Below are 13019 nucleotides of genomic sequence, written 5' to 3'. Positions count from 1 at the left end.
GACCTCCAGAAGTCCATTTTCACACCCTCAACCATTTATGATTCTAATCATCTTACTAATTTGTGGGTGAAGGCACAAAACCAGCCAAACTTCAGAAACTTTAACGCTGAGTCATCAACTGAAACTAGGAACGAGATTCCTAATAAACCAAGCAACCCAAGTATAAGGAGAAAAAGTGTTTCCTATTTCCTTGATGAAATTCATGTTAGCATTATGCTAACATTATCACGTCAACTTTGCTGTATCATAGTGACAAGTTACAATTTTTATGTACGTCTGCCTTTTTTTATTGGCTACGCTTTTGATTGCGAAGATTACCAGCACAGTAAACAAGGAAGCTTATTATGCTCCATAAATCTTATTTGTTCACATTATGTAGGTATACTCTGAACACCTGTTATCTTTCCTACATGACATCTAGTCAATATGTTTGCCTCTGTAACAGATAAAGACAACGATCCGAAGGTATTTTCATGCCACAAAAACTACAGGCATCTTTTGATTGAAAAGCAGCATATACCCTAAGTAAAGTTGTCAGTTCAAGTTTTTCATCAAAATTTCTTTGGGTAAGCCTCAGACACCACTGTATTCTGTTTTCCACATATAAACAACTGGGACAGAAATATACCCTTGGTGTACTGACTTGGTTGCACATATCCACATTTCATCTGTTAACTGTGACACAGGAGGGCTTCAGAAAGCATCAAAATATTGATTACTCATTCTTTTTATGCAAGGCAAAGCAAACGATTAAATTCACCTCTTCTTCTGGCTCGTTTACTTCACTTTCATTTCCAGATTGTTCCTCTGTCTCTGCTCCACCTTCTTCTTCTTCTTCATCCTCTTCCAGATTCTCTCCTTCTGTAATGGAATCTTTGGAATCTTTGTCATTCACAAGCCCTGTAGATTGGAGAAAGAATTAAAACAAAGAAAAGAGTCAGAATATCAGAAATTATGTGGGTAGGATCACTTCAGAAGTCCATTGCTGCTGAATACTAAAACTTCCAATGGGTCATAATTTATTTTTCAATAGAAGTATTTTCTCTATATAGTTACCTTGTTCATAAATAATCAGTAGCAAGGGTAACAACTTCCCTCAAGAAAAGGAGGAAAACATGGAGAATAATTAAAACCTTCAGTCAAGAAGCTGCACAGTGCAAACAGCTGCCAAGTAATTTCAAACTAAGCGTACAACTTCACTGAAATATGCACTGACATACGAGCCCTAAGTCATGGATGCTCAACTGAAGTGGCAGAGTCCAGAAGACAAACCCCTGCAGCATTACTTCCAGTACATTGTGCTACTTCAAGAGAATCTTCGAGTTCTTAAAGATTAGTCAAAAAGCATCCGATTAAATTTTCTTTAGCACGCTTTAAGTACTCAAACTTTTCCACTGTATTTCTGTTGATAGAGAAATAATAGATGATGGTATTTCTATTTGTTACAGGTAAGAGTTTTGAAAGAAACATTTGCTCAGTCTATAATCAACCTTTCTGACTTTTCTAGTGCTCTGAGGCTGCACTTGAGCCTACAAGGATATAAGTACCCACATGAAGTCTTAAGAAAATCAGAGCCTCTTCCAAAACTATTGGCTAACGTGCTCATCCTACTTGCAGAAAGGACTGACCGTTCTCTCATGGTGTTTTAATTCATCTTGTGCTTTCCTGTACTGACCTGCTTGCCACCGCTATTTCTCAAGCCGTTTTAGGGTACTCTGTGTGCAAGGAATCAAGCCTAACTTCCCAGAAACTGTTTTCTTTCAACAAGATGTCTTTCAGTGTAATATTCCTTACCTGTACCATTCCTACAGTAGTGAAGAGTAAATTTTAGTTTCTTTCAGAGCTGTGGTGTACGTTTTAGTTTTGGATGCAGATTTTTATTAGATTTTTATTTCAGAGAAAATATTTGAGAATTGAGCACGGATCTGATATTCATGAAAAAGGACTTCTTAGAAAACTGCTGTTGCAAAACTTAAACCATCCTGTGCAAAACAGAACGAAGTTCTATCATACCCTATCCTGTTCATACATTGTTTTAATTATTTTCATGGATCTACCAAGTCATTTAATCCTCCAGAGGATCACGGCTTGATGTGGCAAAAAGTGACGTTGATGTCAGCCTTCCACAACACAGCAGATCCAAGCCAGTCATTTTTTGACGATTTTGCTAAGGGATCAGTACAATTACTATACTGTTCAGCATTCGTATTTTGAAATTACTACTTTCAAAATTTGAAGTCACTAAGCACACACACCTTAAAGTTTTTTAACTTAAAGTTAGCTTAAAAAAAGCTAACTTAAAGTTAGCTTAAAGTTTTTTTGGACAGCATATGAACACACCAGTTCTGCGCTCATGGCATCCCGTTATTTGCATTCTGCATATGGCAGAGAACAAATGCTGCAACATGTGATTCTTAACCAGAAGTCTAGATTCTCAATAGGCAAATAGCTTGCTGCATAACAGATTTATTTATTTAGCTCTACCTCCAGATGCTTTTATCTATGTGCAAAATGCGTATACACACAGCCAGGTTTCTTTACAGAATCTCAAAGTTTGACAGCTAAGATCACAAAGGCCAGCTTTAGGAAGAAGTGAATCCTTACAGCCATGCTTAAATTAGACAAAACTGTGAAGTGAATAGCATTTATGGCTATATAGTAGCTAGTGAGGATTTCAGTGCTGTGTGAACTAAGGTATACTTCCTTCTTCATATTCCAGAGGTTTCAATTATTTTTTTGTTTGTTTTTCTTTACACACTGTGCTCTTCAAAATCTGCTCTGCTCCGGAATTATGCAAGAGTTTCTTTGGAATCACTCTCAGTATTTTCTCACCCACACAAAGTCACCAGAGTGGCACAGGAACCAACAGTCCCCATTTCAAGGTCTGCATGCAACAAACTACTCCAATTCTGCCTAGAATGACACTTCAAACAGACAAAAGCAAAGCACATCACGGTCTGCAGCACGATACATTCTCAGTACTGTTGTCCGTGGGCCATTGGACTGTGGGTACAAGTTGATCATGAACTGCAGTTTTACTTGAGTTCTTAAAAAATATATAAAAAAACACCACAATTCCCTTCAGATATGCTCACATCTATCATCACAGCCTCCGTACATCAGAAGAGGCAGATGAAAATCTCCCTGAGACCAACTTCAAATAGTCCTAATAAGCAGGACTTGGAAATACCCCCACCCTATATAGAGGTTTAATAGCAAGCAAGCAATTTTGGAAGAGCAATCAACTTGAGCAGGGGGAACTTCCTCATACTTAGTGAGCAACCCCCCCCCCCCTTTCCAGTATTTAACTACATTGAATTAAACTGCTACAGCAACAGCAGTTTTTCAGAGAACAAAAGTTCTTACCATTTGTGTGGAGGAAGTGCTCAGTATCTTGCAGAGAACACCACAGTTTATACAATGAGTTATGAATTATTTCTTAGTTACCATTTTGAGAGCATAAAAGCTAGTAATTTAATTATACCATAAGGGAATTCTTACCTGCATTTCAGTTACTACCTACGTAATTTTAAGGTACATCAATTAAATGAACAGAGTATTAAAATAAATTCCTCTTAAAGTGTAAGTTGCAATGTTTTACCCAGCAATTACACATACTCATTCCACTGGATTAAAGGATTACTCTGAAAATTGAACTTGTCTACCTAGATGAAATGCTTACAAGGCTGTAATTAACACCTAAAAATGTAAAATTTACATATAAAAGCTTGTCATGAAGAATCTGATCTTCAAATAAAAACTTAAGATTAAAAAACTCTACATAATGAGAAATGAGCATAGTAGCGTCCAAAAACTATTAAAATGTTTTGTACATAGCCCTCCTTAAGTATGATGGTAGTTTTAGATAAACACCTTTTTTTTGTCAACTTTTTTTGTGACCTGTGCTTGCAAGTCCATCATTTTTTCCTGACATTAACTGATTGTAACATAGATAACTGAAGCAAGATTTATAAATACCTCTTCCATTATTTATAAATAAATCATCACTGTTGCCCTTGCAGGAGCTACAGGCTAGATATTGTAAGGAAAAAGTAAGCTGAAAAATCCAAAGTTCTAATTCATGAAAACTAAATTATCCTTTGATCTCTATTGAAACGTAAAGCCCATTCAAAATTATTCCAAAGAAAGTGTAAGGATCAAAATACATGATATCTGGAAAGAAACCCGTTCTCTCTTTTATCATAGTCTTATACTAATGCTTACTTTGCCAACAGCAGTTGTAGTCAAGTTCAGAACTGGGGAAGGAACACATGAGTTGCAAGCAACCAATCTACCACAATGCTTAGGCTGGTTTCCATCCACCAACCACCAGGCTACAGTAATCGAATGTGCAGATGCTCCTTGCTTTTTGTACTGGAGCATGATTTCTAATTTTTTTCTGATAAAATTCATAGCTGTCTTAGCATTTGCACTATTTTATCTGCACCACAGTGCTGCATACGTATTATATACATACACACACCAATAAATAATATATTTCTATCAACTTCCTTGTTGTGTTTTTTATTCTTATTTTTTAAAAACACCCCAACACTTAAGAGTTGGAAGATTCTATGAGCCCTATGGAGATCAGAAAAATGTAATCGAATTGAAAAAAAAAACACTTTCAAGAATAAAAAGATCGTATCATGAGAATAACGATAGTTACCCACCATCATCATGCGAACAACTTTAAGTTATACAGGAACTGTCAAAAAAGATTTAATTCCCCTTGTGCATTCTCTTACCTAATTTTATTAAGAATTCTCTTTCCAAGTCTTGAACCTGTCTGATAGCTTCTTCCAGAGAATTGCAGAGTTTTATCTTTGGTCTCAGGAGTTCCAGTGTATCACTGATCATATAGTCAATGTCTATAGGAAATGGGTGGTCTTTTGTCCAGACATCCAGACTTTTTTTCCACCAAACATACCGCTAGAAAGAAAAATATTCAAGTTAGTTTATAATTGCCAGAGCGCATACAACCAAGTTTGTAATGCCTAGCCACATTTGTGGAGTAGGAAATGCAGAACATTTCACATCATTACTCTATTTCAAACAACGAAGATATTCTGACACCACTAAACACTGTTTTAGTGTAATTTCAAGAAGGAAGCAGAAAGAAATCAGGTCCAGAAACTTGCAGCATGATCTCAGTGAATGGAATTTCCACATCATCTCATGGGAACCCATCCTACTGTGTGAAACTCCCATCGTGGAATCTTTTTGCCTTAAATCTATCCCATCAGAACTTGCTGCATCTTGTGGTCATTACTGCTCATCTTCTCAATAAGTGTGCCTGAGAAGAATTTGACTCTTCCTTCTTCACAAACTCTGTTAGATAGCTGAAGACAGCAATCTAACCACCCCCATATAACATTGTGTTCTACAAACTGAGCGACCCCATAACGTGGGAACCACAATCTTTCTGATTATTTTATAGTGAACCTCTCCACTAGAATCAGCTCTGTTCCTAGGTTCTCATCTACCAGGAAACCCTGACCTGGAAAAAATACTCTAGATGTGGCCCTTAAAAGTCAAGTAGAAAGGAAATTAAAAGAAAAATCACTTTCTTCAATCTGCTGGCTACACTCTCGTCAATGCAGAGTAGTGTGCTGTTGGCTTTCATCACCACAGTGGTGCAGAACTGCCTCTTGCTCTTGTGGTCATGCAGTCCAGGAGTTCTGGCTCTCTTTCTGCAAAGCTGTTCTCTAGGTAGGCAGTACCAGCCTGTGTTGTTGCAGGGAGCTATTCCATCCCAGCTGCCACACTTGATACTTACCTTCACTGGATTTCACAGGGTTTCCATAAGCCCATTTCTCCACTTGCTGAGACACCCTGATTGGCAGACCTAAACCTCCAGTGAATCAACTGCTACCCCAGTGTTCTGGGATTTGTTGGATCAACAGTCACATCTGTATGTCAACATACACTTCACTTTCACATACAAACAGTTACTAGACAGAGAAGATTCTAAAAAATTATAGTGGAGAACAATCAGAAAGATGCAAACAGACTGCCATAAATTAACTTGTTAAAGAAATCTGTGGAGCTATGACAAAAGTGTATCAATACCTGGAAGTACACAAGGAAGCAATCAAGTTTTCGTTTGCTGGAACCTCTGTCAAAATATTGCCCGCAGGTATCAAGGATCGTACAGACTAGTCTGATTCTGAAAAGATGCTCTGGGGGATCCAGTGGACTAGGACTACCATCAGGGTTCACACCAAACGATGTGAATGAATATAGAGTTCGAAATATTACAGCCGATTCCACCATTCGATAATTGTAAAGCTCCCCCAAAAACTTGGCACTGCTGATCCGCCGCTGGTTAAACTTTGGCTGGTTAACCTTTACAGGAAAGAAAAAAGTCATTTTATCATGTAGACATAATAGAATCTTTGTGAAACTTTTTTTTTCCCTTTTAAAAAACAGAAAAGCAGTATAAATGCTTGATAGAATTAACTATAAGATGGTTATATATAACCACATGCATTACACAAAATCAAAATGTACTGAAGACAGTTATGAGAGCCAGTCAAGAAATAGCTACTGTAAGTGTTCAAATACATTTAACATGCTCTGTCCAAAATCCATAATTTTTCACTACCCAGAGAATTGTGATTGTAACCTCAGTCAAAACATGGACTAATCTCCAGTGACTTGAAGTTGCATAAATCTGACTACACTGTGCAAGAATAAATTGAGTTCTGTTATGACAGAGGAGGAAAAAAAAACCTGTCCTAGGAATCTTTGCAAACTTTTTTTTTATTTATAATGAATCTACATATAAAGGAAACAACTGAAAGATGGCTAGAAAAGTCAGAAAAAATACAGAATCTAAGGATTCTTTTCCTTCAACAGCATTATTTTATTGCCTTTTTTAATTTATTTTTTACCTCCATTCCTAGTCGAATATCCTCTAGTACTCCATCCACAACATGAATTCCAACATCTTCCTGGTAAAGGACCAACCCTGCTAGGAGGTTGGCTACACAGTGAATACTATTATATTTCACATTCCAGATGTTGATCATGCAGCATATAACGTAATCTTTTACTTCTGCATCCTGCCAAGGCAGCTTGCGCATCTGTCTCAGGACCTAGATCAAATTTTAAGACAAGTTGAACATTTTAGCAGACAAAATATCAATATTTTCACAGTCATCACCTCTTCCACAGTTGGGATGAAATCCCTGTAAGCACCTGAAAAGCAGTATTTGTTCTTTTCTTCAAACACCATCTATAAAGCTTTTCATAGCTGCTACAGATGCAGATGTAACCCAAATGCTGTTCTCTAGCTACTAACCAACCTGTTCCATGATTTCATTGTTCTTACGGTCTGCTCTTGCTATTTGTAAGTAACTGTAGTCTATTATCTCTCACTCTGAATGTAAGATACTTAGCACAAAGACTCTTATTTCATTCTTTGTTCAGCACTTAATGCTTTGGAGAGCGTAGGTCCATGACTATGCATTACAAGAAATGAAACTTTAACAATTGAGGATACAAAACAGATCCTTCTTCCTTACAATTGAAAAAAAAATGTACCTGTCCCCAAACCCTTTACAACTTAATACCACATCACTTCCAGCAACATTTGTAACAAGATTTTTAAAGGATTTACCTTCTCTGTGGTGACCTTTGAGAGATCTTTGTAGAGAAGCTTACGAATATATTCCTGCAATGGAGGACGTTTTTTCTTCACAGTTTTTTCAGCTGGAGGGGGATTACAGTAGTAGTAGGCATTTTCCACCATTGTAACATAGCGGGCGTCAAGATGCATTGCTTGTTTCTTTCTCATCATTTGTTCCTGGAAACAAATGCAAATGATCAGCTAGAGATATTGTCATTTTCAAGACAAAACCTTTTATATTTAAGTTTGGGACAAAGGAAACATAAAAGGTTGCAAAAAAAAAAAAAAAAGTTAAAATATTTGATGAAGAAAGGAAAGAATGCATATATATGTTTCTGTGATGCTATTTCCATCATAATTGTTCTTTACAAGCTCTATTTTTATGAAAGATAACCACAAAAAAAGTTACCAAAAAGTTATCTAATGTCAAACTTGAAATTTAAATGCTGCTGTTCATTTAGTTCAATAAGATATTTTGAACAGGGCGGCTTATCTCATTAACCACATCTGATGTAAAGTTGCTGAAATACAGATTTCTTAACACGTATTGCATCAACATGAAAGTGCCAAACTGTACAGCAATGTGCAACTCCAGAATTATATTCTTATATTCTATATTATTATATTGAGGGTTTCACAGGAATTTTCAATGATTTAGGCAATGACATTTTTCTCATTACATGCTTCATTGTTACTGTTTACTGAAGCAGTGTAGATTGCACAGAAAACAATACCTACCATAAAGGAATGTTTGAAGAAAAAAATATCATAGAAGTTAAAGCTTACTACATATGTCAACATTAATTACTGTTTAGTTGTCAAGACTGTCCTCATTTTCCTCAATGAACACAATCTTTTCTCCATATTCCATTTTGGATACATACTTCAAGATTTATTTGGTGGGTTTTTAAAGGTTTCCTGGATCTACGAATTCTGTACAAGAACAAGCGGTATTCAAAGCTACTGATTTTTACAGCTAGAGATGTATATGAGCTTAATTCCATTATGAAACATTTCCATATACATAAGTATGCACAGACTTTTTTTTTTATGTACATCAACTGATATATTCTAAACCACTTCAAGGTAGTTAATCAGGAAAAAAAGCTGCACGGACTTGGACTTCATAATTCAGAGGTTGCTTATACAGTAATTCACAGCAAACATAAGCCAAACTAAGGTGCAAACACTATTTATTGCTGCATACAATTGCTTTATTGGATTGCATGAATTGACATAAAAACAATGTCAAGAATTTAAACCTTCTTTGATGGAGCAGCACAATTTGTCATCTTACTGAACTTTCTACTGAGCTTGAATAAGCTTAAACTTCTTTTACAAGGCAGTGACTCAGTTAAATTGAAATGTAAAGATACTCAAACAGCTCCTTAGCCTTGAGTTTCAGCCAGTAGATCAATGAGGAAGAATAACTTGGGGTAACACAGTAACACAACACATAAGGCAATTTTCCTAGATTGCCTGCATCTGTTGCCTGGGAGGTCTCCATGTGACACAAACCCTAATGCACTTCGTTTTTAACCTTTTCCATGACACAAATGGCCTCTCCTTTGATTCTCTGAGTGTTCCTTTCCAAATAGGAAATTCCTGTCAAGTAGTAGCAAATTTACCCATGTTTTGCTAAAGTGCTGCGCATCTACTATCAACTACGTAAATTGTTTTACGTGCTGTTTATACTTAGTAGGGAAAAAACAGTTACAACAGAAAGTTCCAAAACCTTACTGTATCATGCTAGTATCATTTTGCAAATCTTTTTGGCCTTTTCTAGATGCATCAGGAGAAAACATGGCAAATGTTATAAGACAGCAAAACTACATTGTACTACAAGCTGAACACTGAAGTGGGGTTAAGTAAAGCATAAGAGAAGACAGCAGATGGGCTTGAAAGGAAGTTGTTGTTTTTTTTTTTAAATAAAGAAATAAATCATTTGGGTATTTTCTTGTGTTATAAAGAGTTGTGTTACACTATAAATAAAGGTTTTAATTAAAATGTCTATCCACAAGAGACACCATATATACATACTAGCCCACATCTTAAAAATCATTTTTTTTTGAGCAATTCCAATTCAAACTCTTAAGCGAGTGGCCTTACTCCTATTCTCTATTAAAATTCATCACCATTTTAATGAACTGTGTTTGTCCGTTTTCATTTATGACGTCAAGTCAGATAGACATGTGTAACAGTAACAATACTCTCCCTACAGCAACAAAAACCTTGACTCACTTCAGAAGAAAGAAGCTTGAACACTTAAGACTATAGGTATTTGCTAATTAATTTTGGGTTTTCATTTCATTAGGATAAAATGAAATTTTAGCTATAGAACTAAAGCACTACTTTTGAAGATTTTTTTTCCCTCTTTTTCTTTTAATAAAAAGGGACAGATCAGAAGCAATGTTAAAATGCTCAAGGTAAAACAATAACAGGGCTTTTATTTTCAAGGCCAGCCACAAAACATCCCTCCATGTTGCAGAATCGTTCCCAAAGGAAAATCCATTGAAAATCAGGTTAATAGTCTCACTCCTACCCCCAAATAAAAATAAGATTAAACATTTACATAATGAAAAAGATTCTTTTTCAGGGCAACACAGAAAAAGAAGGCACCAAGTAAAACATAACAAGCACTAAAAGCCCAATTCAGAGAAGTATTTCAGCACGACTGACATTTAACCTCTCTGCTTGTTACAAGTCACTGAAAGTGTTCAGCTCTTACCAGCACCATAAGCCCATGATCCAAACTGTAAAACAGTATTTAAGTCAAAATTTCTGTAGTTTCTATAGCACCTTTTACACCTCAATTAGTAGGGATTCAAAACATTTTTGCCATCCTGTCTTTTCCTGGTTCCTCATGCATTAGAGATAGAAATTTACTGGAAACCTTATGAGGCTTTATACTTCTGTTACTGAAGCAGTGATTGCTGATTGCTAGCTGTGTTCTTATACCCCTGGATGTATACTAAATGTGACTTCATTGTGAAGACAAATCACATTTTTATGGTGCATGAAATTTTAAAAAGTCAATTAGGTAAAGAAGCTGTGGTAAAGATAATAAAAATTTTAGAAGTTAGGAAGAATTAATAACTACAAAAAAAATGCCAGCAAAAACTGAAGCGTCTTTTGAAGATAACAGTGCTTTCGTGGAAAAAATACTTGGTTATGGAAAGGAATATATTTAACAATAAAACACAGCAGCTGGCAAATCTTTAGAAAATTGAAGCACTCAAGCCTCCTTTCAAGACACAAAGCACTTTACAACTAAGACTTGCAGTTAATTTGTCCACCTCTTTCCTCTTATGACAGCACCACAGCAATAAATGGTATGACATTCAAAGAGGCTCAGAAAGAAACAGCATTTTTATGGAAAACTGTATTGCAATATACCCAGGTACACAACAATTGCTGCCCTATTAACTCCACAGAACAGGAAGGGAGGCTGCAGATTCAATGGAGACCTATCACATGTAAGCCTGTGCTTTGGTAAGGAAAGATGTGTGTACAGAAGACAGGGATACTTCACAGCTTTTAAGAGCTATAGCTCTAGAATGAGATACTGAATGCTTAAACCATTCCCTTCATGGAATCACAGAGTGGCTGAGGTTGGAAGTGACCCCTGGAGGTCATCTACTCCAACCCCCTGCTCAAACAGGGTCACCTGGAGCACTTTCCCAGCATCTTGTCCAGGTGGGTTTTGAATCTCTCCAGAGGAGACTCTGCAGCCTCTCCGGGCAGCCTGCGCCAGTGCTCTGTCACTCACCATGAAGATTTTTCTTGATATTTAGATAGAACTTCCTGTGTTTGTGCCCGTTGCCTCTCATACTGTCACTGGGCACCACTGAAAGGAGTCTTGCCCTGTCATCTCGACACCTTGCCTTAAGATATTTATATACATTGGTAAGATTCCCTCTGTCTTCTTCAGTAAAACAGCCTCTCCTCCTAAGAGAGAAGCTCCCAGGCCCCTGATCATCCTCACAGCCCTCTGCAGGACTCTCTCCAGGAGCTGAAGGTCTCTCTTGTAGTAAGAAGCCCAGAACTGGACACAATGCTCCAGGTGTGGCCTCACTGGGGTGGAAGGGCAGGATCACCTCCCTTTGAAGGTCAGAAGGGAACATTAAAACATCTGATCACGCTTGTAATAAAAAAGTGGTTTAGTAGTTGGCCTGCATCTGCTTAAGCTGCTTCTAATTGAATGCCATTTCCCATTACTAATACCTACCTTTGAAGCATTTCAACCACATTTGCCTCAGTATCTTATCTTGGACAAAACATTTTAAGATCATCTCTCAAGCCAGGAAACGTATTATTCAGGGCTCAAATTCATACAACTGAGATACCCAAAGCTAATCCCCGTTCTTTTTAAATCTTTGCTAGTACTTACCTAGACAAAGATAACATTTCTATTTTTGCTTTAATTACCATCAAACTCTGTTTCTAAAATCCCTTCCTCTAGTCTTCAAAAACTTTTCCTTCAAATTTAGAGCCCCCAATTGTTACTCGAGGCACAGAAACCAGCTGTTTCCACAACTGTCTTCACCTCCAGTTAAAGCATCTTCTCCTGTTCTATTTGTTAATACTATTCCCTTAGATATTATAAAACATGTTATTTGTAGTTCAAGCACAATAGCTTTTTCCTTCAGGAATTTAATCCTTTATTCACATTTTCTTTTAAGTCATGAACGGATTTACAGATCAACCGGAGTTCTTCAGAACACGCTCAGGAAGCTGTTCTCACAGGAGGTGCAATCTGAGCTGAGACAACACTGAACAGGCTATAAAAAACAAAAGATACAAGCCCACAGGACTTACAAAGGCTGATACCACCAAAGCAGACTAGAATATATGTTACACCAGTCCAACCCAATCCTATTCCACAAGGATACAAGATTTCAGAAAGACTGATTTATTTTCCTCTCATACTCAGCCCTGTTTTTATTAAGAGAGTTCAGGAAGTTATCCGCCCCAAGCAGTCAAGATAAAAGTGAATTCCATTTTTCACTTATTTGTACCCAAACCCTGCAACTCACAATGAAGGTTGTTTGCACTCACTGTTAAGGTCAGACCACAACACAACACCAGAAAAAAAGAATTGGTTTAATTCAGTACATGACAGCCCTTCTGCCCAGAAGACAACAGGTTTTTCTCTTACCAAAAGAACGCTGGTTCTCAAGTGAGATTCTGGTGATCTGAAGAGGAATCTTCCACAGGTTTCCAACAGAGTACATGCCATTTCAATGTGGTGATGAGAGAAGTCTGACAGAAGCATCTGGAATACATTTATATAAAACCACAAATGTTTAACATGCTTTTCAGCTGCAGAAAACAGTAACTTAACTACCAGACTTTAGACTATGGTGGTGTCCCATTCCTTTTTTTA

The 13019-nt window shown here is 36.9% G+C and overlaps 1 protein-coding gene across 4 annotated transcripts in view; it reads right to left on the bottom strand.

The window, feature by feature from the left end:
- UPF2 (UPF2 regulator of nonsense mediated mRNA decay) overlaps positions 1 to 13019 on the bottom strand; it is a gene marked incomplete at its 3' end in the record, with an annotated part of 62130 nt that overhangs the window by 20311 nt on the left and 28800 nt on the right. For all 4 annotated transcript variants that reach the window (XM_084517704.1, XM_084517707.1, XM_084517706.1 and 1 more), the window contains 6 exons: positions 12792 to 12908; positions 7625 to 7810; positions 6897 to 7100; positions 6073 to 6348; positions 4749 to 4932; positions 761 to 900 (listed from right to left, as the gene is read on the bottom strand). In XM_084517704.1, the coding sequence (XP_084373830.1) occupies positions 761 to 900; positions 4749 to 4932; positions 6073 to 6348; positions 6897 to 7100; positions 7625 to 7810; positions 12792 to 12908 (1107 nt within the window). The remainder of the gene's footprint in view (positions 1 to 760; positions 901 to 4748; positions 4933 to 6072; positions 6349 to 6896; positions 7101 to 7624; positions 7811 to 12791; positions 12909 to 13019) is intronic.

This window comes from Aythya ferina, assembly GCF_964211825.1.
Source record: "Aythya ferina genome assembly, chromosome: 1".
NCBI classification, from domain to species: Eukaryota; Metazoa; Chordata; class Aves; order Anseriformes; family Anatidae; genus Aythya; species Aythya ferina.
The sequence above is the reverse complement of the archived record's forward strand: the minus strand, read 5'-3'. Positions and strand labels throughout refer to the sequence as shown.